Raw genomic sequence first — 23,327 nt, forward strand, 5'->3', positions numbered from 1 at the left:
GAGAAAAGCCCTGCTGAAAGGACACGATGCTGAGAGTCCTTGGTTCCCAGGTCAAGTCCACCAGTGACCTATGTGGCTGAAGATGAGGCTAGCAGGTCTGAAGGGAGGCGCTCAGCCTGGGGGTCCCCCCTCTGCTCTTGCCTCATAGTAGAACAGGGTGAGGATTTGTGGGAGCACAGATGGCCAGATGTTTGAGCTTTCTGGAGGAAAGCTATCATTACTTCTCTTATATGTATCCAAAGAGGACAAGGTGAATGGAAACTGTGGATTTAAACATTGTGCCTGGAATTCTTAATAGAAATGGCCTGTCTCCTCCTGGGAGAAACCAGAAACCAGCCTTTAACAAGTTCTTAGGAAGAAGCCAAGAGGGTAGGATTGAGAGCCAGACCCTCCCCTCCTTCCACACCTGCTCTGTCTCTGTTGCCAGGGCCTCGGATGGAGCTCCCGACTCCGACTTTGTTCCCCTCTGGCGCCTGCCTGCCTGCCTGGCACATACATATCTGCTATGGCTGGCACAGAGCTCCTTGAAAACCATTTCTTCCAGAATGGTGTTAACTAAAATAGGAAGCATTTTTGAAATGGCCCAAACAAGACCTTAGTACCTTTTCTGTACTTAAAGTGCCTACTGTTTAATGGACTAATTCAGAGTGTTCTCAGTCACTCAAGAATAATGAGTCAGGTGATCTGGCTTGCCCTCATGCATTATTCTCTCTCCTGCTTCCATCTTTAGTGTTTTTTCCTTCCTTGCTGACTAAACACATACCCAGGTCTCCCTCATCCTAAAAACCCTTCATCCTCTCCTCGCCCCCTGCCTGCCCATCATCCACTTTTTGTGATCCACTTTTTTTCTCTCCCTTTCTTCCATTACCAAGCTCCTAGAGAGAAGCATCTCCCCTCCCTGCCTTCATTTCTTTATCTTCCACTCACTTCTCAGCTCCTTGTAGGGCAGCCTGAATTCTACCATTCATTCCACAGAGACTGGACTCTAAGGGTACCAACAAGTGGCCCACTTGCAAAACCATAGTCCTTTCCCAACCTGCCTGAACATTCATCCTAAGTGTTGACCATTTCTTTGTCCTCTGTCCACTCCCTAAGCACTGGCCCCCCAAGGCTCTGTCCTGGCCCCCTTTTTTTCCTCTGTGATTTCATTTGCTTCCATGAACTCTGTTACCATTACTATTCGGGTATCTTCTAAAGTCTGTCCTCTCTCCACAGATTATAGCTTTAATCCTAGGATTAAACTTGGGGTCATGAACTTGGATGGAGGAAAAAGTACATCCCTATTTCCATAGAAATGGTTTCCTCTGTCATCCTGTTTATTTAAGAACATGATTGTGGGAAGGACAAGAAATCTTTCCCTAATCTCTCTCCTGGACTCTAGGCCTAGGTTTCTGAATGGTTACTAGATGGCTTTAATTTAACTGTCCACAGTGGAGCTGTCCATCCTTGGGACTTGTGCTTCCATTGAGGGCAGCAGCATTTACCTGGTTATCTCTCTCACACACTGCGACTGTGCCTGGTTCTTCATTTTCTTTTACCCTCTGGACCTGATCATCTGCCAGATCTGACCAAATCTCCCTCCACAGAATCCTCTCCAGGCAGTTAGCCTCTGAGTCCTGATTTTAATCATCTACTGGCAAAGGGGGCCCTGGGAAAGTCACTTAAGCTTGCCTGGAGCCTCAGTTGCTTCATGTATAAATGAGGAGCATAATGCTTGTGCTAGCTGCCTCCCAATGGTGCTTGGGCAAAGGCACTTTGCAATCCTTAAAAATGTTGTTTCAGTCAATGTGACTCATTCTTAAATTCACTGGAGGAAGGCAGAAAGAGGGTTGAATCTGCAGCCAATGGCCTGGGTTCAATCCAGCCTGGATCACATAAGAGATGCCCTTTCCCTGAGCCTCAGAACCCTGATCTGGAAAATGAGGGGGTGCCCAAGGCCATTTCTAGCCCTACATGATCTCTAGAGTGCATCCCCTTCTCCCCACTCCCAGAGCTACCCTCTCCATACTAGCCTCATCCTCTTTTGTCTGGACTATATTCAAAAAGCTCCTGCTTCTAGTCTCCTCTTTCCAGCTCATTTTTATGGCTCCTTCTTGGGCTTGAGGTTGGACACATCTCCTTTCTGCTCAAGGCTTTCCAAGGTCTCCCTCCTGCCTCTGGGATAGAAGAATAATTCCTGAGCCTGGTATCAAAGGCCCTCAGAATCCGGCTCTGCAATTCAAGCATTACTTACAGAGTTTCCTTGCCCACAGTTTTCAGTCTAGCCTAGTCTGATGATTTGCTGGTCTGGGAACTTGACATACTGAACATCCCTCCTGCCTGGCACACATCTCCTTGTCTCTGCCTTTGGGGAGCCTTCTCTTCCTTCCGGTCTCCCTTTGGCACCACCTCCTCTGGGGAGCCTGCCCTGATCCCCCAAATGAAAGAATTAAAGTGTCCTCAGCGTTCTACACAAGGGGTCTCCCTTGCCCTAAAGAGCAGCAGCTCCATTATGGCAGGGGTGATCACCATCAGCAAGAACACTGTCACCTCACAGACAAACACGCACTGAATTTAACCCTAAGAGTTCACATTCTATTGTGGCTTTGCGTTTTTCTGAAGAACCTTCTTTTTAGCATCAGCAAATATCAGACATTGCAGAGCTACTGCCTGCCATCTGGCCGCCTTCTCTCAAGGAGAATGGCTCTTTCTATATAACTGGGAAAGATGGGGTTAAAAGGAGAACAAAGAGCTTTAAGAGGGAATGGAACCAAGCTATGCAAGAAGGGAGGGTAAGAGCATGGGAGACAAATGAGTTTGGGTCCGTAGCCAGAGGGACTGGGCATCGCTCCCCAGAATTCCTTGCTTTTAAAACTCATCGTCATTTGGTTTTACATCCCCTCCATTTCTGAATGTGATGCTCCCAACTGCCCTACTTAGTGAGCCGCCCCTGGTAACTGAGCTGAAGGAAAAAGCAATCATTAAGACACCTGAATAGTGACTGCAGGCCTGTGTAGCACCTTACTGTACGGGCAAACCCAAGGCCTGGTGAAGCTGTGCTAGAGAGCACATGAGCCCCACAGTGCCAGGGGCAAGGTTGGTGCTAGAGGGCACATGAGCCCCACAGTGCCAGGGGCAAGGTTGGTGCTAGAGGGCACATGAGCCCCACAGTGCCAGGGGCAAGGTTGGTGCTAGAGGGCACATGGAACCCACAGTGCCAGGGGCAAGGTTGGTGCTAGAGGGCACATGAGCCCCACAGTGCCAGGGGCAAGGTTGGTGCTAGAGGGTACATGGAACCCACAGTGCCAGGGGCAAGGTTGGTGCTAGAGGGCACATGAGCCCCACAGTGCCAGGGGCAAGGTTGGTGCTAGAGGGCACATGAGCCCCACAGTGCCAGGGGCAAGGTTGGTGCTAGAGGGCACATGAGCCCCACAGTGCCAGGGGCAAGGTTGGTGCTAGAGGGCACATGAGCCCCACAGTGCCAGGGGCAAGGTTGGTGCTAGAGGGTACATGGAACCCACAGTGCCAGGGGCAAGGTTGGTGCTAGAGGGCACATGAGCCCCACAGTGCCAGGGGCAAGGTTGGTGCTAGAGGGTACATGGAACCCACAGTGCCAGGGGCAAGGTTGGTGCTAGAGGGTACATGGAACCCACAGGGGAGATATGTAGCTCCGTTAAGCTTGGTACCCAGAATATTCTCAGAGATGGGATTCAAGCCCGGGTCTGGGTCAACTCCAAGGCCAACATTCTTTCCATGGTACCCTGCTGCCTCTGCCTTTCTTCCTCCAGAACACACTCTGCCTCCCTTATTTCCTTTCCCTCTTCTCAGGGGGCTGACTGGCATGGCAGGGACTGTCCAGCTGAGTCCTTCTTTGGTCCTGTGGCTATTCAAGTATCTTATTTTTAAAAAGGCCAGAGAGGGACAACAGGGAAACGGCCCCAAAGCCAAAGGACACTGACAACAGTCACTTCCCAGGGCAACAAAGCTCAGTCAAGAAGCTGAAAGCAAACTCGAGAAACCCTTTCTCCTCCCCCAAAGCCCGCCATGACAAGACAAAGGGCTGGGCCAGCACAAGGTGAGGAGCGAGCGCCCTCTGCAGGGGAAATGGCCAAAGGCCATGTTCCTACTCCCAGCCAATGACCTACCAGGACTGATTTCCTATCCTGAGCTTGGGAGTCATCTGGGGAGATGCTTAATCTATGGAGGATAAAGCAGGGACTCCCCAGCCCTGGGATTAACTTCTCATCAGTGCTCGAGCATCTCAGGGGACCTCACCCTGGATAACTTCCCTGACACATGGTCAGAGTGAAGGAAACAAGCGTTTATTCTGCCACTGTCCACTATGCCATTTATGGTTATTGTCTCATTTGATTTTCACCACAGTTGTACGAGGTGGGTGCTGTTGTGATTCCCATTTTACAGATGAGGGTTCTGTGCCCTCTGGCAGCACCAGGGCTGGGGACAAACACTTAGCCAATTCTCTTCCACCGCCTCAGCTATCCACGGGGATGGTGCTTGCCTTGATCTCCCCATCACCCAGCAGCATCTACACTTCCGGAGTCAAAGCCTCTGCAATTCTTCTATCAGATCACAATCATCTCCCATCCCGTCTCTCCCAGGACCCTCCCCCCCCCCCCCAGTCTATCCTTTGCTCCACGAGGACCTCGATCTGTTTGCCCCTCAGGACTCCCTGCTCCAGCTTCACTTCCCTCTCTGATGTTGACCAGCTCAAGCTGCCTTGGCCTCTAATGCTAATCATGGTTAGCCTTTAGGGTGCTTTGAGTTTGCAAAGGACTTGACATGGTAGCGTATCTGATCTCATCGGAACCTCTCACTTGCCTTACTGGCCCTCAATCTTAGCCAAACCCCAAATCTTCATCAGTCCTACCAGCTACCTTCTCCAGGTGCTGTAAAGCACTAGAGGAAACCACACACCCAAGCTAAATGGGTCCACTAGAAATTGGTTATCTAATCATTATTTTTAACCCCTCACCTTCTGTCTTAGAATAGATACTGTGTATTGGCTCCAAGGCAGAAGAGCAGTAAGGGCTAGGCAATGGGGGTCAAGTGACTTGTTCAGGGTCACACAATCAGGAAGTGTCTAAGGCCGCATTTGAACCCAGGACCTCCTGACTTCAGGCCTGGCTCTCTATCCACTAAGCCACTTGTCTGCCCCCTCTATTTCTGTTGAAGAACTGCCATCCTTCCAGTCACCCAGGTTCTGGACCCTGATGTTACTCTCAACTTCTTTGTTTCCAAATCTTTTTTAAACTCTTACTTTCTGTCTTAGAATCAATACTGTGTATTGGTTCCAAGGCAGAAGAGTGGTAAGGATTAGACAATTGGGACTAAGTGATTTGCTCAGGGTTATATAGTTAGGAAAGGTCTGCGGCCAAATTGGAACCCAGGATCTCCCATCCAGGCTTCTTCTTTCCCCTGAGCCACCTAGAGGCCCTCTGGCAGCCAAATCTCTCATCATTTCTATCTCCACCACACCCTGTGTGTCTGCTCTCAGATATCACCTTAATTCTGCTTCTCCCTGGGCAGCCATGGTGGCCCCCTAATCGCCTTATTCAAGGTCAGCATCCCTTCGGTGTCTGATGGCCCTGCTGCTGCTTAGTCCATAAGCTCTGCTGACTCCTAGTGCTTGGACACTCCACCGCCCACTCCCCACTGCCCATCCTACGTGTCTGACCTCACTTCCTCCTTCTCCTCGGCAGTCCCACCACACTGGGCTTCTTGCTGTTCCTCACATACAGGGCAGGAATTTTTGTGCTGGCTGTCCCCCACGCCTGGAGTACTCTCTTCTCCACTCTGCCTCTTGGAGTCCCTGGAACCCTTGGAAGCACAGCTACAATGCCTCCTCCATGAACTCTCCTGATCCCTCTCCCCCGCAGCCCCACAGTGGCTGACTCTCCTCTTTACTACTCTGTGCTTATACTTCAAGAGAGCAGGGAAGCTCCTCAAGGGCAGGGACTTCCTCTTGTGTTTGGGGTTCTTTTGTTTTTTGTCTCGATGCCCACGGCTGAGCACAGACACTGGCTTAACAAATGTCTGTTATTCTGACTTGTAGATCTATAGCTCTCACCCATTTATACCCATTTTTACACTGGCCTACAGTCTGCTGAAGAACCTGGCCCTCTGCCATAACCTTCCACTTCCCTGATTCCTCCTGACCCTCCTTCCCTCACCTTCCTCCAAGACCTTCCCTTGGCTTTTATTTTCCCACCTGCCCCCTTTCTTAGACATTCTCTCTTGTCCTAAGACTAAGCAAGCTGATCTCAAGAGAGAGGACTCTTTTCCCCTGGTAGGAAGAGTAAGCTGTAGTTGTGGCAGCTATAAATGACTGACTCCAAACAGGAAAACCAGTGGTTATGTCCCCTCCAGATCCCTGTCATAGCTCCCTCCATGTTTAAGCTGTGATTATCAGGGGGCCACCAGGCCTTTACAATGGGGTGCTGACACCTCTCTCACTGCTCCCAGGGCTCTGACTTTGTGTGTGGGGAAGAAGTGAACCCCACCCCTGCCCTTCCTATGCAGCCTGGGATCCCACTGCCATCATGACCTTCTTGGGGCCAACTTTTCCTGGGCAAACTGTTGGTGATCCAATCGATGAGAACCCATGCCATGTGAGGTACATGCAATAGTGGCACATGCTAACATCAGGGGGTGCTGGGTAGGATCTTCCCTGCCCCTCAACTGAATTTTCCCCATGTAAACAAAAATCCATTATGTATTTTCCCCCAGCACATAAGTAAAAGGAAAAACACTGTGGAATGTCAAGTACAATTCCCAGTCCAGCATGGATCTTCAGGGGACTGACCAAGTCACCACAGATTCTCTGGGAAACAGCTATTCTCTCTGCTCCCAAGTAAAAGGGGATCCTGGGAAGTTGGCCTTCAAAGCTTCTCCCCTCCCCAACACCCCCTGCTGCCAATCCGTGATGTTCTGAGAATTCTAATTGGCAACTCTCAAGCCTCTTCTTCATGAACCTGAACTCCTGCCCCTCCCAAATGTACACAAAGCCCCAGAGACCTTCTGATGCCTCATGAGCACCTTTCCCTCTCAGTGAAAAGTAGCACGGTGATCAAAGCCCACAATATTCTGCTCACTTGTTTCCAAGGGGAAGCAAGGAAAACAGAGGAGTTTATAATAAAAAATATCAGGCCTAAAAACATCCGTAGCAAAAAGCATCCTATCTGGAGAATATGCTTACAAACTAGAATGTGGAAAGAGCTGTCCCCAAAATACGACATGCTGAAAAATGCTCTTTCTTGTTCACAGGAAAAGAAACAAAGGAAAGAGTACATTCAAACACACCTGAAAATGCTGCTCCATCACCTGGATTTTACCCTGGTCTGGGCATTTTTTCAGAGCCCGGTCTGCACAGTGGAAGAGTATTTCAACCATCTGCAAAGAAACATTATCAACATCAAACAATCTTGCAGAGAATGAAAGCACAAAGTAAACAGGAGTAGTTGCCATCAGCACTGTCATCACTGTCACTTATCGTTATCATTTTTATCTTAACTGTCCTAATTGTCCCCTGCCGTCATCATCGCCATCACTACCACCGCCATCATAGTTATCATTATCGTCATCACCGTCGCTGTTATCAGGATCATCATTGTCGTTATCACCATCACAACCACCATCATAGTTATCATTATCACTGTCATCACCGCCATCATCATTATCATTATTGTCATCACCATCGTTGTTATCAGGATCATCATTGTCGTTATCACCATCACAACCACCATCATAGTTATCATTATCACTGTCATCACCGCCATCATCATTATCATTATTGTCATCACCATCGTTGTTATCAGGATCATCATTGTCGTTATCACCATCACCACCATCATCATAGTTATCATTATCACTGTCATCACCGTCATCGTCGTTGCCATCATCGTTAATGGAGTGATCATCACTGTCATCACCATCGTTACTGTTACTGCCAGTACCCCCCTCCCCTCCCCCTCTTCTCTGAGGCCCTTGTCACTGGCAGCATCTGAGCCCTGGTTGGGGGATCCTTCTCTAAGGGATCTCTGCTGCAACGGATGAATGGTTGGACTAGGCCACATCTGGAAGAACTACTTTGGTGAGAAGTAACCCATGTATCAGAAGAGAGAGCAGGCCTGGCTGGGACCTTGGAGATCATGTAATCCAAACGGCATCATTTGGCCAATGAGGAAGCTGAGGTTCAGAGAGGCTGTGGCTTGCCTGGGAAAAGACGTGTAGCTCTCTTGTCAAGACTGTCTCTCCCATCGGGACATACGTTCCTGGGGGCAGGCGCTGTGCTCACGCCTTCTCTGCATGCCCAGAACTCAGCCCGGCCCAGAACGAGCAGGATCATTGGGTGGCAGGGTTCCAGCCTACATCTTGGCCCTCTGATAACTCCCAGTTGTCTTGATGGCAGCTGAGGTCCTGCCCAAGTCTACGAGTCTTTCTCTGATTCCAAGTTCACCAAAGAGATCCAACGCTTTCTTCCATGTACTTGACTCACAGGGATGAACCCCAACCTGACTATCAGCAAGAGTGAATGCTAATGCTACGTCCTAAATGCTTACTTGTTCATCCCATTTCACTGTCCCTCAATCTAGGTAGTTCTGATGTGCAAACTTAATCTGAGAAATGCTCCCTAGAGAGTGGGGAAAGCAAAGCCCGTGGAGCTTTAGTAAGGGTCCAAAGGGACCACTCAGGAGGCAGGGACCAGCCGGAGACCACGTCTCCCACCATTCCTTCTTTGGACCCTTTCCCATGAGAAGGCTTCGAGCCACTGAATAACCTGTGGTGTGAAGCCCCCAACTCCAACGCAGACGTGCGCTCCCAGTCGGGCCTGCTCTCCTTCTTCTGATACGTGTTACCTCTTACCAAAGTGGTCAGATGATAGGGGGGTCTCGACAGCTTAAAAGAGACTGGCAACTAAAATGTACATGGGAAGGGAATGCAGAGGCCATTTTCCCTTTCTTCCCTTCTGGAGTTCCCTTCATCTGCTCGTTACTTATCGTGTATGCATTATCGCTCCCATTCGAACACAAGCTCCGAGGCCAGGGGCTGGTTGACTCTGCCTCACCTACTCTAACTGGAGCCCAAATTCAGGAAGGACGCTGTTCCACTGGCTACACTGCCATCTCAGAATCCATCCTCCCATTGCCCCAAACACACACACTCATGCATTCACACACATATGTGAACATGCTTATATGCATGCACTCAGGGACACATACACATGCATGCAATTAGCTGACATTTCTAAGAAAACTTAGATAGGCAATGGGATAGAAGTCAGAGTATTGGACCTGGAGGCAGGAAGAATTGACTGGGTTCGAATTCTGTGGGGAACACTTCCTAGTTCTAGCTGTGTACGGCTGGGCCAGGCACTTGCCCCAGGCCATCTGTCAAAGGAGTGGGGAGGGTCCTTCCCAGCTCTAATTCTAGGATCATCTATTCATCTCCAAACCATGAGCTAATCCAGCTCTCTCCAGACCAAGGCAACACTGTGTTGAAGTTATGCGTGATTCCTTTTTCCTCCCTCATAGGGACTCTTTGGTCACTTCACTGTTCATCTGAATCTTCACCAGAGAGAGGATGGGGGCGGGGGAAAGAAAGGTCTTCTGGGAACTTTGGGACTACTCCGGGAGTCAGGCTGGATCCATTTGTTCCTAAGTGATAGCAGTTTTCTTTGGACATCTCTTAGTTCTCCTCCAAGGTCAGGGCTCACTTCTCCAAGCCGAGGGTTAGAGAGCGGACAGTGAGGGGAGAGCTCCAAGGATCCCAGAGCCAGCGCTCCCCTCTGACTGGATTTCCCAGGAAGTGGCCGCTGATGGACAAAAGCTGGAAGTGTGGAAAACGAAAGCGAATACCCGCCCTCCCTGTCGAGAGTAACCCTGGGGCAGCAAAGCAAGGCCCCGCCAATGTCAGCCTCTCCCATTAGGGTCTCCACAGAAAACTCACCCGATCAGCGACAACAGCCTTCCGCTTACTGGCATCCCCTGACAAGCCTGCGGAGAAACAGACTCAGTGTGACAAGGAAGCCGAACCTGCTGTCCTGAGCTGGTGCCAGGACGTTCCAACTCGGCCTGGCCTTCAAAAGTAAAAGCCAGCCTCCAGAGAGAGGCCTGTTTCTGTTCTTATTTCCAATGAAAAGACTGGAAAAGGGACATTTTCTTGAATTACGTCTGCCATCAACTCCTCCCAGAGAGCATGACCAGAAAGGGGCACATTCCTGCCCTGACACCCTTGATGCTCAGAGGGATGCCCCCCAAAGGAGCTGGGCATAGGGAGACTCACCCACGACGGCTTTGGCTTTTCCTTCATGGAAAGACCATGCTAGGGACAGGGCCTCAGTCAGACACTCTTGTTTCAGGAGGTGATCCACTCTCTGCAACGGATGAAGAGGAGAAGCCGGATCACTCTGGGTGATCCCCAGGGTCCAGGCTAGGGGCTACCTTCTGTTTCCCCTGATTTCCCTGCACGGTGATGTGCTAGGGCTGCGGTGGGCAGAGTGGCAGCTCTTGTAATGCAGTCTCAAAGCCCTCTGGGCCACTAGGAGGCCAAGGGACCCTTGCCCAGGGTCACACTAGCCAGGGGAGAGGGAGCTGGGCCACATGATTGCAAGTCTACTCCCCCAAGCTGGCTCGTTTTCCATCCACTGCCAGGCTGTGACTCGTGTTTCTATGTTCCCTGGCCTGGGCTCTTTCAGAAACTGAAGTTACTATTATCACAGGTGACTTCAATCATGTACGTTTTCTATTCTTAAGTAAATATTTTTCTTCAAGAACTCCCTAGCACAACGGCCATGTAAACTTGGCCTGGACATGAAAAGGCCCAAGAAATGAGATGATGAAAACAAGTACACAAACGGCTTTCTCAATGGATGCTTTTGCCTTAAGATTCTTTTATGCATTTATTTATTTTTTTAACCCTTACCTTCCATACTAAGTATAGGTTCCGAGGAAGAAAAGAGCGATAAGAACTAGGCAATGGGAGTCAGGTGACTTGCCCAAGGTCACACAGTGAGGAAAGGTCTGAGGCCAGATTTGAACCCAAGATGCCTCTTATTTTAAGATTTTTAAAAGACAGAGGATGAAGTAGACTTCTTCACTTTGTATTCATTCAATCTAACTCAAACTCACCTCTCTCCAGTTCCTCAGAGTCATCACATAAACAGACTAGAAATAAGAGGAAACAAGAACACGTGTCAGGCTCCAGAAGTGACCTTCCCCAGGGCCAACGTGGCCACATGCCCCATGGTCTCGCCTGCTCAGGGAGTTTTCCTGGGAACCCTGGACCTCCTTCCCAGTAAGATTTAGGCTAGATTAAGCACCCGAAGGCTAATGGTTTAAGGGTCTGAGCAGGGACAAGGGGAAAAAGATTCCCTGGACAAGGGTTCAAGACAGCCCGGCAATGACTAGGGAGCACTAGGTTGGAACCCTAACTCTAACCCTTAGTCTTAGAGGCTCCCTACAACCCATATTCCACAATCAATACTTTCTGTAACCTGGCCATCACCAACCCTTTCCTCAATCTCTCTCTCTCCCTCCCACCTCGTCCCTCTCTCTTTCTGTTTGTTTGTCTCACACATAGACACAGACACACAGACACACACAGCTTACCTTTGTCCCTAAATAAAAGATCTGACCGCCATAACTGCTGATGGACTGATAACAGGCTTTCTCTCCAACCAGAGCCTATGAAAAGGAAAACCCCATCCCTTAGGAGAAACGCCCCATAGTCTTCCTTAGTTTGGAAGAATGTGAGGAATATAGATGCCATGTTAAAGAGACTTGCTAGAAAACCAGTATGCTTGCAGGAGCGGTCCTCTCTGTATCCCCACAGATACTGTGCCCTCATCTGTTTGGCGTAGGGACAAGAGGAATCTGGGGAGCATCCCAGTGCCACAGCTGAAAGGGAAATCCTGGCAGGCATTCCATCACTGAACCGGGAGATTTTTCCTTTTAGCCAATTTAGCCAACAAAACCCAACCTGTTGCTTACAAAAGTCACATGTGAACTGCGGAACCCTCCGGCCACCTCACAGGAAGAAATAAAGGGTGAAGGGGACCAGACGATGACCCAGGTGACTTCCAGTGATCACCACTTGTTAGGAGACTACCCCAGTGCAGGATGGCCAGGCGTTACGACTGACTGGGATTCTCATTGCAGGTTCAGCACCCTTCCTTCATCTGTTCTTTTTTAGAGACTGGGGAACATGGTCACTTTTTAAAAATATGCAAAACTTTGGGGTAGTGGAAGGGGAGGGCCTAAAGGTCATGGAACAGATACTGATTCTATCTGCTTATCATTATTGGCCTCCCAAATCAATTATTGATTATAAGGAACCTTACCCCCAAGCCCTAGTGGAAGGTCATGAAATCACAGTCTTAGTTTGGGAGACAAGAGATGGTGTCAAGAATCAACATGGCATCAAATCTAGCTTCAGACACTTTCTAGTTAGGTGACCCTGGACAAATCACTTGACTCTCATCCCCCAGCCCTTACCATTTCTTCTGCCTTGGAACTAATACACAATACAGATTCTAAGATGGAAGGCAAAGGTTAAAAAAAAAAGATTCAATGTGGCAGGGGGGTCATGTGCTAGAGATCAGGGGCTCCAGTTTTCGGGTGTCTCTGGGGAGCTGAGCTGGCTGAAGCACAGCCACGATGCTGCAGAGGGACCAAGGAAAGGAGTGGCCGCATCTTCCCCCACGTACCAGGGCCTGGCTGACATTGCCCCCTGTGGCCAGGGACTTGAAGTGGCTGCTATTGTAGACCAGCTGCACCTCGGAAATTTCCACAGTCTCAAGCTCTTCCTGCGTCAGCCGATCGATCACGTGTAGCTTCTCCACACTGTCCAGCAGCACGATTGTCCGGGAATTGATCCACTGCGACCCAAGTACACAGAGACCAAAGAAGCTGTCAAAAGGGAATGGCTTGGCTACCAGGAGGAGGCCAGGGATGCTCTCTGCTATGGCAACCATCCCATAATAATAGCCTTAGAGGAGCAATGGTCATATGTCTTAAGAAAAGAAAAACAATGCAAATAACAACTTTTTTTCTTTTTTGTTTGTGGAGAGTGCGCAAGCAATGAGGGCAAGAATAGAATTCAAGTTTGAGACACCAAGTTAAGGAAACACTATCAGCAGGGGCAACTAGGTGGTTCAGTGGATTGAGAGCCAGGCCCAGAGACGAGAGGTCCTAGGTTCAAATCTGACCTCAGACACTTCCTAGCTACATGACTGTGGACAAGTCACTTAACTCCCATTGTCTAGCCTTTACTGCTCTTTCGCCTTAGAACTAATATCAATTCTAAGATGGAAAGTAAGGGTTTAAAAAAATAATCATTATATATATATATCACTGCCAATAAACTGATCTTGCTCAGAGAATGTACCTCAGTTTACCTCTGGGGCATTTCCATGCCACAAAATGGGAGTTGTGACCTCCAAACTCCATTTAAGGAGTGAGCTCAGCTCAGACATCTCCTCATTTCTCACCTGGATGCCCTACTTTGACTGTTTTTTCCCACCCCTTCTTAGGACCTTCTTCCCGTCTCCCTTGCCCCCTCCCTCCCCCCCATAGCTTCTTTTTTTACTTTTTCTTTCCCCACTAGACTGTAAGCTCCTTGAAGCACTTAGCACAGTGTCTAGCACAAAATAGGTGCTTCATAAATGTTTACTGACTAAGGGTCAGCCAGGAAGCATCTGAGGCTGAATCTGAACTTGGGTCTTCCCAAGTCCATGCCACAAAGCTGCCAAAGTACCAGTTCACTCGGCAGACGGAGCCTGTTCTTCCTATCTCCATGACCAGGGCCTAGACTTGATCCAGCATCAGCCTTTAGGTCAAGTTCAGGAGCAGAAAGAAGTCTGGGAAGAGTAGAAGAGCCCAGAAGAGGTTCCACTGAAGTCTTCTTACCTCAAGTCTGCCTTTGGTCTTGTGGACCTCAGAGTAGTGAACTGGGTTCTTATCAATGCGAACCTCAAAGAGGAGGTAGCTACTGGGCATGTCCATGGAAGTGTGCCCCAAGGCAGCTGTTGTAAGCCCCCCCCCCTCCCCATGACGAGTACTCACGGTGAAGTTGATGAGGTCATAGTACAGGTGCAGATGCTTTTGTTTCGTGACATGTATGGCTCCTGATTCGTCTCTTTTAACCTGAGGACAAAGCAAAGGTACCATAGTCTTAGAACGGCAGCAGTTTCATATATAAAGGGTGAAATGGAAAAGATGATATATTTGTGATAGAAAAGAACAGAACAGCTCAAACCTGACCCCCAAACCATGCCCAAGCACAAGGGCCACATTTTCCAGGTCTCTTTGGAGTCTCCCTGGGCCCAGGCCCCACCAAAAGGTGTGTGTGTGGGGGGGGGGGCTGGGGCAGCCAGAAAGCCCCCACAAAGGCAAAAAGGGCTGTTGGTGGGGTACAATGCTGTCTCAAAGAATCTTTTTTCATTTTCTTCATCTCTGTCTTTGCTTCTCCAGGGCCTAACACAGATACTGTTGTCTCTTTATGGATGATTCCACATTGACAAGCTCTCCCTTGTAAAGATTAAAATTTGGGGGAGACTGAAGAAACTGAGGCAGGTAGAAATTAGTTTCTCTCTGCAAGGAGTATTATATTTTTTAGAGGTTTATTAAAGGTTAAGGATTAAAGAAAATACAGAATAAGAAAAACGTGCCTAGGCCAGAGAGGCCTAGACAAGACCTCACCTACATTATGGAAAGAGCCACGTCTGCCCCAAAACGGAAGTCCAAAAGCCCCACAAAAGCCTTTGCAATCAGCTTAAATCCCTTCTCGATCTCGCCCACCTCAGAATTCTGTGAGATTACAAAGCATTTTGGGGAAGTGGAGCAAGGGCTTGTGGGGATTGAAGTCCAGAGTTCGAGTCTATTTTTACACCCTTGAGTTTCAGTCCCACCTTATCAACTGCCTATTGGACATCTGACGATTCATATAGATGTCTAAAAACAATGTGTCCAAAGTGGAACTCATTCTCTTTCCCTAAACTCTGCCAAACATCCCCACTTCTGTTGAAGGGATCAGTCTCTCAAGTTTAGAACATCACCATTATCTTGATCCTCTCACTCCCCTTCCCTCTTCCCAAGGGCCAATGAGTTATCAAATCTCATGACTTCACTTTAGTGACATCTCTCACATCTGACCCCTTCTTTCCACTCACACAGATCCCATCTTGGTTCAAACACTCATTACATTTCACCTAGAATATTTCAAAACTTCCTCACTGGTCTTCCTGCCTCTAGTCTGCCCACTTCTGGACCAGCCTATACACAATTGTGAGAAGAACTTCCAGAAAGCTCAGATCTGACCTAGTGGCTTCCTATTTCCTTTAGGCTAAAATACAAACTCTTCTGCTTAGCTTCTAAAGCCCTACCCAACCTGGCCTCAATGACCTTTCTAACTTCACCGGATACCTCTCCCCCTCCCACAAAGTGCCAACCAGCTTCTTGGACTTCTGTTCTGTTCTTCACATGGTAGACACTCCATCTCTAGCCTTGGTGACTTTGCTACCTGTCCCCGAGGCCTGGCATGCACTTGTTCCTTATCTCTGCCTCAAAAAGTCCTTCACTTTATTTAAGATATAGTACAAGGACCATCTTCTTCAAGAACTAAGGCCTTTCCTGATACCCCCAACTACTGGTGCTTTCTCTCCCAAACTGCATTTAAAACCACTCCCTACAGATTTGCATTCATTCACTTTCTATATTTACATATGTACTTGTCTCTCTCATTAGACTGCAATCTCCTTGTAAAGTGGGATGGTTGCATTCTTTTTATACTTCTATCCTCAGCACCCAGTACAGTGCCTGACACATAGTAGGTACTTAACAAATACCTGGAGAGTGACTGAGATAGCAGGTGCTTTCTAATTGGCTACTGAATGTTAAAAAATAATAGCATCAGAGATTTCAAGCTGGAAGGGGCTGTAGAGGCCATCAAACTTCCAGATGAGGTCATTAAGGCCCAGAAGAGTTATGCCACCTCTGTGGACAGAGGTGTCAGAGAGAGCATTTGAACCCAGTTCATCCCATTCTAAATCTTGTCCTCTTCCCATTGTACCAGGAAGCTTCCTTCAAAATATTAGCAGACTACTAATAACCAAAGAAATGTTCACCGTCATCAGTCTACTGGGAACACAAGGGTGGTTTGAAATGAGAAAAACTATAAATATGATTAGTCATATTAAATATTTAAAGGCAAAATGATGAAATACTTTATATAGAAGTTTCAGCAAAATACAGCACTTGTTAAAAGAAGCAAAAAAAAAAGCATGGAAATAAAAGGATCTTTCCTTCATATAATTAAAGTATCTACCTAAACCCAAGAGTCAGTGCTATCTATAATGGAAAAATACTTTCTCAATCTTGTCAGGGGAAAGCAAGGCTGCCCACTATTACCCTGGGAGCTTCAAAAGCTCCAAAGTGAGGCGGAACTGTGAAAAGATGGGTACATTAATTCATTGCTGGCAGAACTGTGAATTGGTTCAGTCTTTCTGGAAAACAATATGGAATTATGCAAGAAACGTTGTTAAGCTGTTTACGTTAATCAATTAACAAGTTTTTTCCTGTTAGCAATTACTATGTAACAGGTATTACCCTAAGCAAGGTGTGCCCGATGATGGGAAAATGGCTGAACAAATTCTGGGATATGAATATAATGGAATATTACTGTGCCCTGAGAAAAAAGAAAGCTAAAGAATGAAGAGAAACGTGGGCAGAGTTGTATGAAGTGACATACAGGGCAGAAAACAATGGCAGAAGAACAATACATACAAAAACACCCCAAAACTCCAGCAGAATACAACGGTCACATTACTCCCAAACTGTCTAAGCTGTTAAAGAAAGTATCCCTCCCCCACTCCTTGGCAAATGAGAAACTCACTCTTCTCAGGGGGTGCATACATGGGGGATGGAGGGAGAAAGGAGAGGTGTTGTTGGGAAGTATCTGCTCTGTCAAAATAAAAAGTATCAATGGATTTAACCTAGAACTGGAAAGCACAACCCTTTTTTGGCTTTTGCAAATATCTTTAGAAAGGATGCCAAAAGCAGGCTTTCTGCAGCCCAACAAAATCACCACTCTGACTTAAAGAAACCAGAGCACATGGGTGAACACGATTCCTCTCACCATTTTTGCAGCAAGACAAACTTGGTAGTGGGTTGTCAGCCAAGAAACTGCTGGGGCTGTTCTGAGTCACAGCTAAATTCCTCTTCACTCCTCCCGCACAATATAGATGAACTTAAGATTTCCAACCGTTTCCTGATTTGAAATGACTGGGCCATGTGCGTGGCTCATCATTTCTTGACCTCCACATGTTGGCCCATCCCTCTGTCCATCCCTCCATTAATCTCTTAGTTCTCTGACCCACAGTGATCTGCTCTCATCCTGCCCAGCCATACTCTAGCATCTCTAAGATCAGGGCTCTTCATTACTTTTACGCCCTCTGTTCTTCATCCTATTGACTACAAAATATTTGACATATATTGGATTAACTGCTTCTAGTGGATGTTATTATTTAAGTCACATCTTCCTTAGATAAGCCTCTGGACTCCTCCAAGTGCCCACACTTGGCTAAGGCCCCCTTGTCCTCCTGAGCCTCAGCCTACGACCTCCTATTCCAGGTTCTGCCCTTCCCTTAGATTCCCCACCACGACAAGGCGATTAGAGTAAGGGTTGTCCTAGGGGTGATGAAAAGGGAGCATTTCTCACTCTCTAAGCCTTGCAAGAGGGGCTAGTGGGGTGCAGACATCTCCCCTCTGGGCTGGCTGCTCAGGCTAAATTCGAGTTACCTCTTCTCACTTACTCATCCGTCTGGGAGGACATGTGCGTGCCACATGCGCACACACATGCTCCAAACACAAATGTGCTTATATAAACACCTCTGCATGCGTATGTATACAAAGACATCTGTTCTTCAGTAGACAGAGGGACAAAAGGCTGAAAATCGCCATCTCCCTCATTGGCAAGGAGATGAAAGAGGAACATGCTTGCCTCTCCAACCATTAAAAGCTGCCAACACTCAACTCTTCCAATGGTTGTGTGATCTCCATGAGAAGGATCTCACTCCAACAATGCAGCCCACGTCCCTGTCCATGCCAGGCCATCCTGGCCACCCCTGGGAGATTCTGCCTGATCTGAGAGCATCAATTGTGCATGGTGCTGGGCCTTTGTTGTTCTTCGCTTTTGCCATGTGACTGGCCCATCCTCCTTCGCTCACCTAGTTTTACCCTCCTTCAGGCTGCTTCCATCGAATTCCTTTATTTGGTGTGTGGGAGCCTGCTAACTCCCACCATGCACCTTGCCGTTGCCCTTTGGGAGACCCTCCGCTTGGATTATGGGAGCCTGGAGTATCTGGTGTCTTGGAGCCATATGGAAGATTACCAGTAGAAATAAGATAAGCCTCTGCTTCAGGGAGAACGCTGCACTTCTCAAAGGCAGTCCATCCAATTCACTGTTCATTTTTAATGTTTGTCCAAGACACAGACCTGGATGGATGACCTCCGCTGGTTGCTTATCTAACCGGTCTTCCTTCGCCCACTTAGCTTTTCCTGTATGGCTAGTTTGGTCATTCTCTTTAGAGTGATTATGAATCTCCTCGCGGAGCTTCTGTAATGCTATGGGGATTGATGTAAACAACTCGGTGTCATCCACAAACAGAAGCTTCTGAAGGACCCTCACCATCCCCAAAGAATCCCTCGGTGACACAGACTCTGAGCTGGATTTCCTCTATGGCAGTGGTGAGGGAACATCCCTGGTTTATGCCCCTCATGATATTAATGAGCAGAGCTGCAAAAGGTTTTCTCTGTTACACTGTTTGGGGAATCCCACATCATTTTTTTAAACGGCTGCCTTCTGTCTTAGAATCCATACTATATATTGGTTCTAGGGCAGACATCAATGGGGTTCAAGGGACCCTATCTAGGAATGTCTGAGGTCAGATAATGCCATATAATTTTGACACGGGTAGGAGACTCCATGTTGGCGAAAGCCCTTAGAGGGTGCAGTCAATAATAGCAGGGTCTCACATTCTTTACTTCATCCTTTCAACTGTGTGACAACAATATAGATGAGGCCCAATGAAGAATACCACTTGTGAAGACTTTCAAAGCTCTTCCCTTCTAGTAGTCCATCAAAGATGCCCTTGATCAATGGGAAGATGATTTTTATCAACATTTTTAGAGATGGAAAAGTAGACCTCTGGGTTATCATTAATGGATGGCCGCCACCCTCTGGTAATAACTCTGTGCCTTTGGTATTGTTCCCACTTTTAGATTCCTTGGGGACTTATCCCCAATGCCCTTCAAATGTTGCCACGTTCAGCACAGCTCCCTCCTTCATAGAGATAAGCTAACCCTTGCTGCTTTCTGCTGGTCTTTGATTTTCTCAGTGCCATGTGTAGGCCTGGAGTGTTACAGCACAAATGTTAAAACCCTATAGGGCTTAGCACAGGGCCCCATCATGTGGGTTCCTGGAGGCTCGGCCAGCGATACACAAGCTCTATAGAAGCTACTATGCTACATGGGCTTTGAAAATGGTCCCAACTGAGTCTGCTTCCAAAGACTGGTCTCACCAAGGACAAAGAGGCTCACCCAGTAGGCACAGTATTTGGCAATGAGTTCTTTAGTCTGGGACATTCGTGACTCCAAAAAACTACAAAAGGACCTCCAGTCTTGTGCAAAAACAATGTCAGAGCAGTCAAAAAAAGAGCCAGTGTAGCAAGAATCCCAGTTTTCATCCCCTCTATAAATCTGAATGTAGTTGTTGGTGGTCTTACATGTGAGAGCTTTATCTAATGCCCACAGAAGAAAGATTATGGAGAAACGCTCTGGTCATTAAAAAAGGAGGTGAGAAGGAAGCTGCACCTAATGGGAAGAGGACTCCCAGGGTCTCCTGAAGGGCAAATGAAGGGTGGCAGAATGGCTTTCACTGGGTGCCCTAAGGACGATCCCTTTTGTTCACTTGTCTCTTGGTGCTGATGACAAGTACATTCAGAAAAGACCATCATGGAAGCATGGAAGCATCAGCTGCAGAGGATGAAATAGTGAGCATCCTATGAAGAACAAAGGAGGACCTTCCCAGGTAGAGTCTACAGTGACATCTGGTGATGTCAACGCAAAGGTGAGGATGGTGAAAACCTGGCTAGAAAGTATGGTTCAGGAGTAAGGAGGAAGAGGCCAAAGACTGGGGTAGATTGCTCAGGGGAAGCCTTACACCTGAACACCATCAGTGCTTCCTTGATAAAAATAGTCAATAAACATTTACTGAGCACCTACCTGTGCCAGGCACTGTGCCAAGTGCTGGCAGCACAAATAAACCAAACACAGAAAATAATCCCAAAGTGCTAGACATGGTGAGTCTCATTAGTGATGTGGCAATTACTCTGGGCGCTTCCATCTGTGACCACTAAGATTAGTGATATACAGATGGAAAAAAGGGTAAGGTCAGGGCTGCAACTCTGGGGAACTTCTAGGTGAGGAAGCTTCCTTCTCTCATGCAGAAAGGCACAGGTTCTCTCTGGACCACTGCAGAGTTAAGGTCACACAGCACATAAGGGGCAGAGGCCGGAAGGGAACTCAGATTGTGCAGGCCTCAAGGTGGGCTCCCTACCCACTAAGCAACACTCTCTCCTCATTTTTTAGAACAAAGATAAAAAGTAATACAAAGCAGCAGGAATAAGCAGAAGAAAATGATATGACAGGCAATTAAAACAATTCCCACATGACCCATTAAAACAAGTTACTGATGTGGGATAATGGGAGATGGATGGAGGGGAGGAAAGGCATTAATTCTAATAATTTCATACTGACTTTAATAAATGTGAACCAATGGCCATAATGCAGAACCATCCTGAGCAGCCAACACTTGACTTCTCCAACCAGAGAGCTATGGGCAGCCAAGGGCAATTGTGGTCTAAAATACCATCTTGTTTGCAAATCTCCCTGAGAAGGATGGAGGAGAGTGGCAAGCCGCAGTAACCCTCAAGCAACAGGAGGTGGAAGAAGGAAGAACGCGCTGAAAGAAAGTGGTGAGAGAACCAACAAGCCACCGAGGATGAAAGAGCAAGGAGGACAACAAACAGATGAAAGGCGTAGACAGTCTACAAGGATGTTTATACCCCCTTCTCACCCTGCAGGAGCACAGGGTCAGAGAGAGCTGGAAGTCACCTCAGAGGCTGTCTAGGCCAAAGCCCTCACTTTTACAAAGGAGGAAACGAAGGCCCGCAGACCTAGAGTGACGTGCTCGGGGGGACCCTGGAAGGAAGGGGCAAAGCCATTATCGGGGGACAATGAAGCCACCCAACAGTAAGTGCATAGTAAGATGCAGAAACCAGACCCCATCCCAATGGTGTTTGCTTCACAGATAGGCTATTAAAAACCCAGTGAGTTAGGGAGCAGTCAGGAAAATGGCATCTCCAGGCCAGCAGACACGCCATCCCACCATGGCTTACCAGCAGAAAGTGAACGACATCTCCTCTGCAAAAGGCCAGTGTGGGGTTCACGTAATTGTTGGCTGCCACAAAATGCCAGGCCAGCAGTGGGACGCTGGAGGGATCCATCTAAGCCAGAAGGACATGAAAATCAATTCTGTGAAGTGAGAACACAAGGCAGGCGTCCCCAGTGCAATCCACATGGATGATTTTCTCAGGACCATGGATGGAGGGAGAGCTAAGAAAGGCCCCGGGAGGCTGGGCAGTGCCTGCCCCCTGCCTGGGAGGGGGAGAGTTCCCAGCTTACAATCAGTTTCCATGGCAACATGTTGCCATCCCATTTGGGTAGCACTGTGGCATTTTCAATGGATGGCAGGATGGATGGTCCATATGTCTGTGCAAACTATGCATGAACACACATATCTGCACAATGCATGCACACACATGAAGTGTGCCTCTGTGCATGCATATATACATGTCTATATACATCCATGACCCTAGAATACACATGTACATAGATGGACTCCATATAACATCCCATTTTAGTTTGAAACAACCACGGGAGGAAGGCAAGACGGGCTACTAGTATAATCCTCATTCTACAGGCAAAGAGGCTTTAAGATCACACAGGATTAAGTGACTTGGTCAGTGTGACCCAACCAGGAAGGGGCTGAGCAGGGACTCAAACTCAAGACTTCTGCCTGGAAATTCAGTGCTCTTTAAAAAAAAAGCAAAAAACAACAAACCCTTTACCTTCTTAGTATCAAGTCTAAGACCAAAGAATGGCAAAGGCCAGGCAACTGGAGTTAAGCAACTTGCCCAGAGTCACCCAGCTAAGAAGCATCTGAGGCTAGATTTGAACTCAGGACCTCCCATCTCCAGGGCTAGCACTCTCTGCACTGTATTATCTAGCTGCCGTAGTGGTCTCTTTATTCAGCCCCAGCTTCCTTGTCAGGAGGGAAGGAAACCCCTCCATCTTGCCCTCTCTCTAGATGTTCATCCCTCCATACTCCTGACACCCTATTCTAAGGGACAAATGTCTCCAGCCCAGCGGGGGACGAGGTTTCTGAGGATGGGACATCCCAGGGTCAGTTCTGTCCTCAGCAGCTCCGAAGCTTTCACTAGAGAAGCTCGGACTCTGTCATCACCAAGGGAGATGCAAGCATCAGCACCCCCACATCAGAGCTCGAGAAACCCCCACTGGGAAAGGGTCCCTTCTGCCAGCATGTCCCAGAATACAAGGTATGGCATCACAGCCAGGGCTCCAGTCAGTGTTCAGGCCTCCCTGAGGTCCCTGCTGTCATTCTCTAGAGCTTTTATTTTAATTTTTTTTAACTCTTACCTTCCATCTTAGAATCAATACTGTGTATCAGTTCCAAGACAGAAGAGAGGTAAGGACAATGGGGCAAGGGGGTTAAGTGATCTCCCATCTCCAGGCCTGGCTCTCATGCCCCTTAGTTACCTAGCAGCCCACCTTGTGTCCATTTAAAAGAATAATCTTTGTCTTCTGTCTTAGAATCAGTACTGTGTATTAGTTCTAGGGCAGAAGAGTAGTCAGGGCTAGGCAATGGGGGTTAAGTGACTTGTTCAGGGTCACACAGCTAGGAAGTGTCTCAGGCCAGATTTGAACCCAGGATCTTCCGTCTTTTGGATCTGGCTCTCAATCCATTGAGCCACCCAGCTGCCCCCTCTCCAGAGGCTTTATCAACACTGACAGGTCAAGCCATTCACCACAAGTCACGTTGCCAACATCCTCCACATTCTCTCCCTGGCTGCCAACAAGAAAATGACTTCCTACTTACCCGTCCGTAGGGAAAAGTCATCCACACTTTTAAAGATGGCTTCAGTCCAATGACCAATATCTTTGCAGAAAAAAACAAAAGAAATAGACGCATGA

General features: G+C 47.9%; 1 protein-coding gene across 3 annotated transcripts in view; it reads right to left on the reverse strand.

Annotated features, from left to right (window-relative positions):
- Positions 1-23,327, reverse strand: part of VPS8 (VPS8 subunit of CORVET complex) — a 175,298-nt gene that overhangs the window by 114,588 nt on the left and 37,383 nt on the right. For all 3 annotated transcript variants that reach the window (XM_056819884.1, XM_056819883.1, XM_056819882.1), the window contains exons 12-20: positions 23,233-23,292; positions 21,452-21,559; positions 14,061-14,141; positions 12,704-12,874; positions 11,607-11,681; positions 11,127-11,162; positions 10,282-10,372; positions 9,946-9,992; positions 7,300-7,389 (exon numbers count right to left, since the gene is read on the reverse strand). In XM_056819884.1, coding sequence (XP_056675862.1) covers positions 7,300-7,389; positions 9,946-9,992; positions 10,282-10,372; positions 11,127-11,162; positions 11,607-11,681; positions 12,704-12,874; positions 14,061-14,141; positions 21,452-21,559; positions 23,233-23,292 — 759 coding nt within the window. The remainder of the gene's footprint in view (positions 1-7,299; positions 7,390-9,945; positions 9,993-10,281; positions 10,373-11,126; positions 11,163-11,606; positions 11,682-12,703; positions 12,875-14,060; positions 14,142-21,451; positions 21,560-23,232; positions 23,293-23,327) is intronic.

The sequence above is a fragment of the Monodelphis domestica genome, chromosome 2 (assembly GCF_027887165.1).
Source record: "Monodelphis domestica isolate mMonDom1 chromosome 2, mMonDom1.pri, whole genome shotgun sequence".
Taxonomy (NCBI): domain Eukaryota; kingdom Metazoa; phylum Chordata; class Mammalia; order Didelphimorphia; family Didelphidae; genus Monodelphis; species Monodelphis domestica.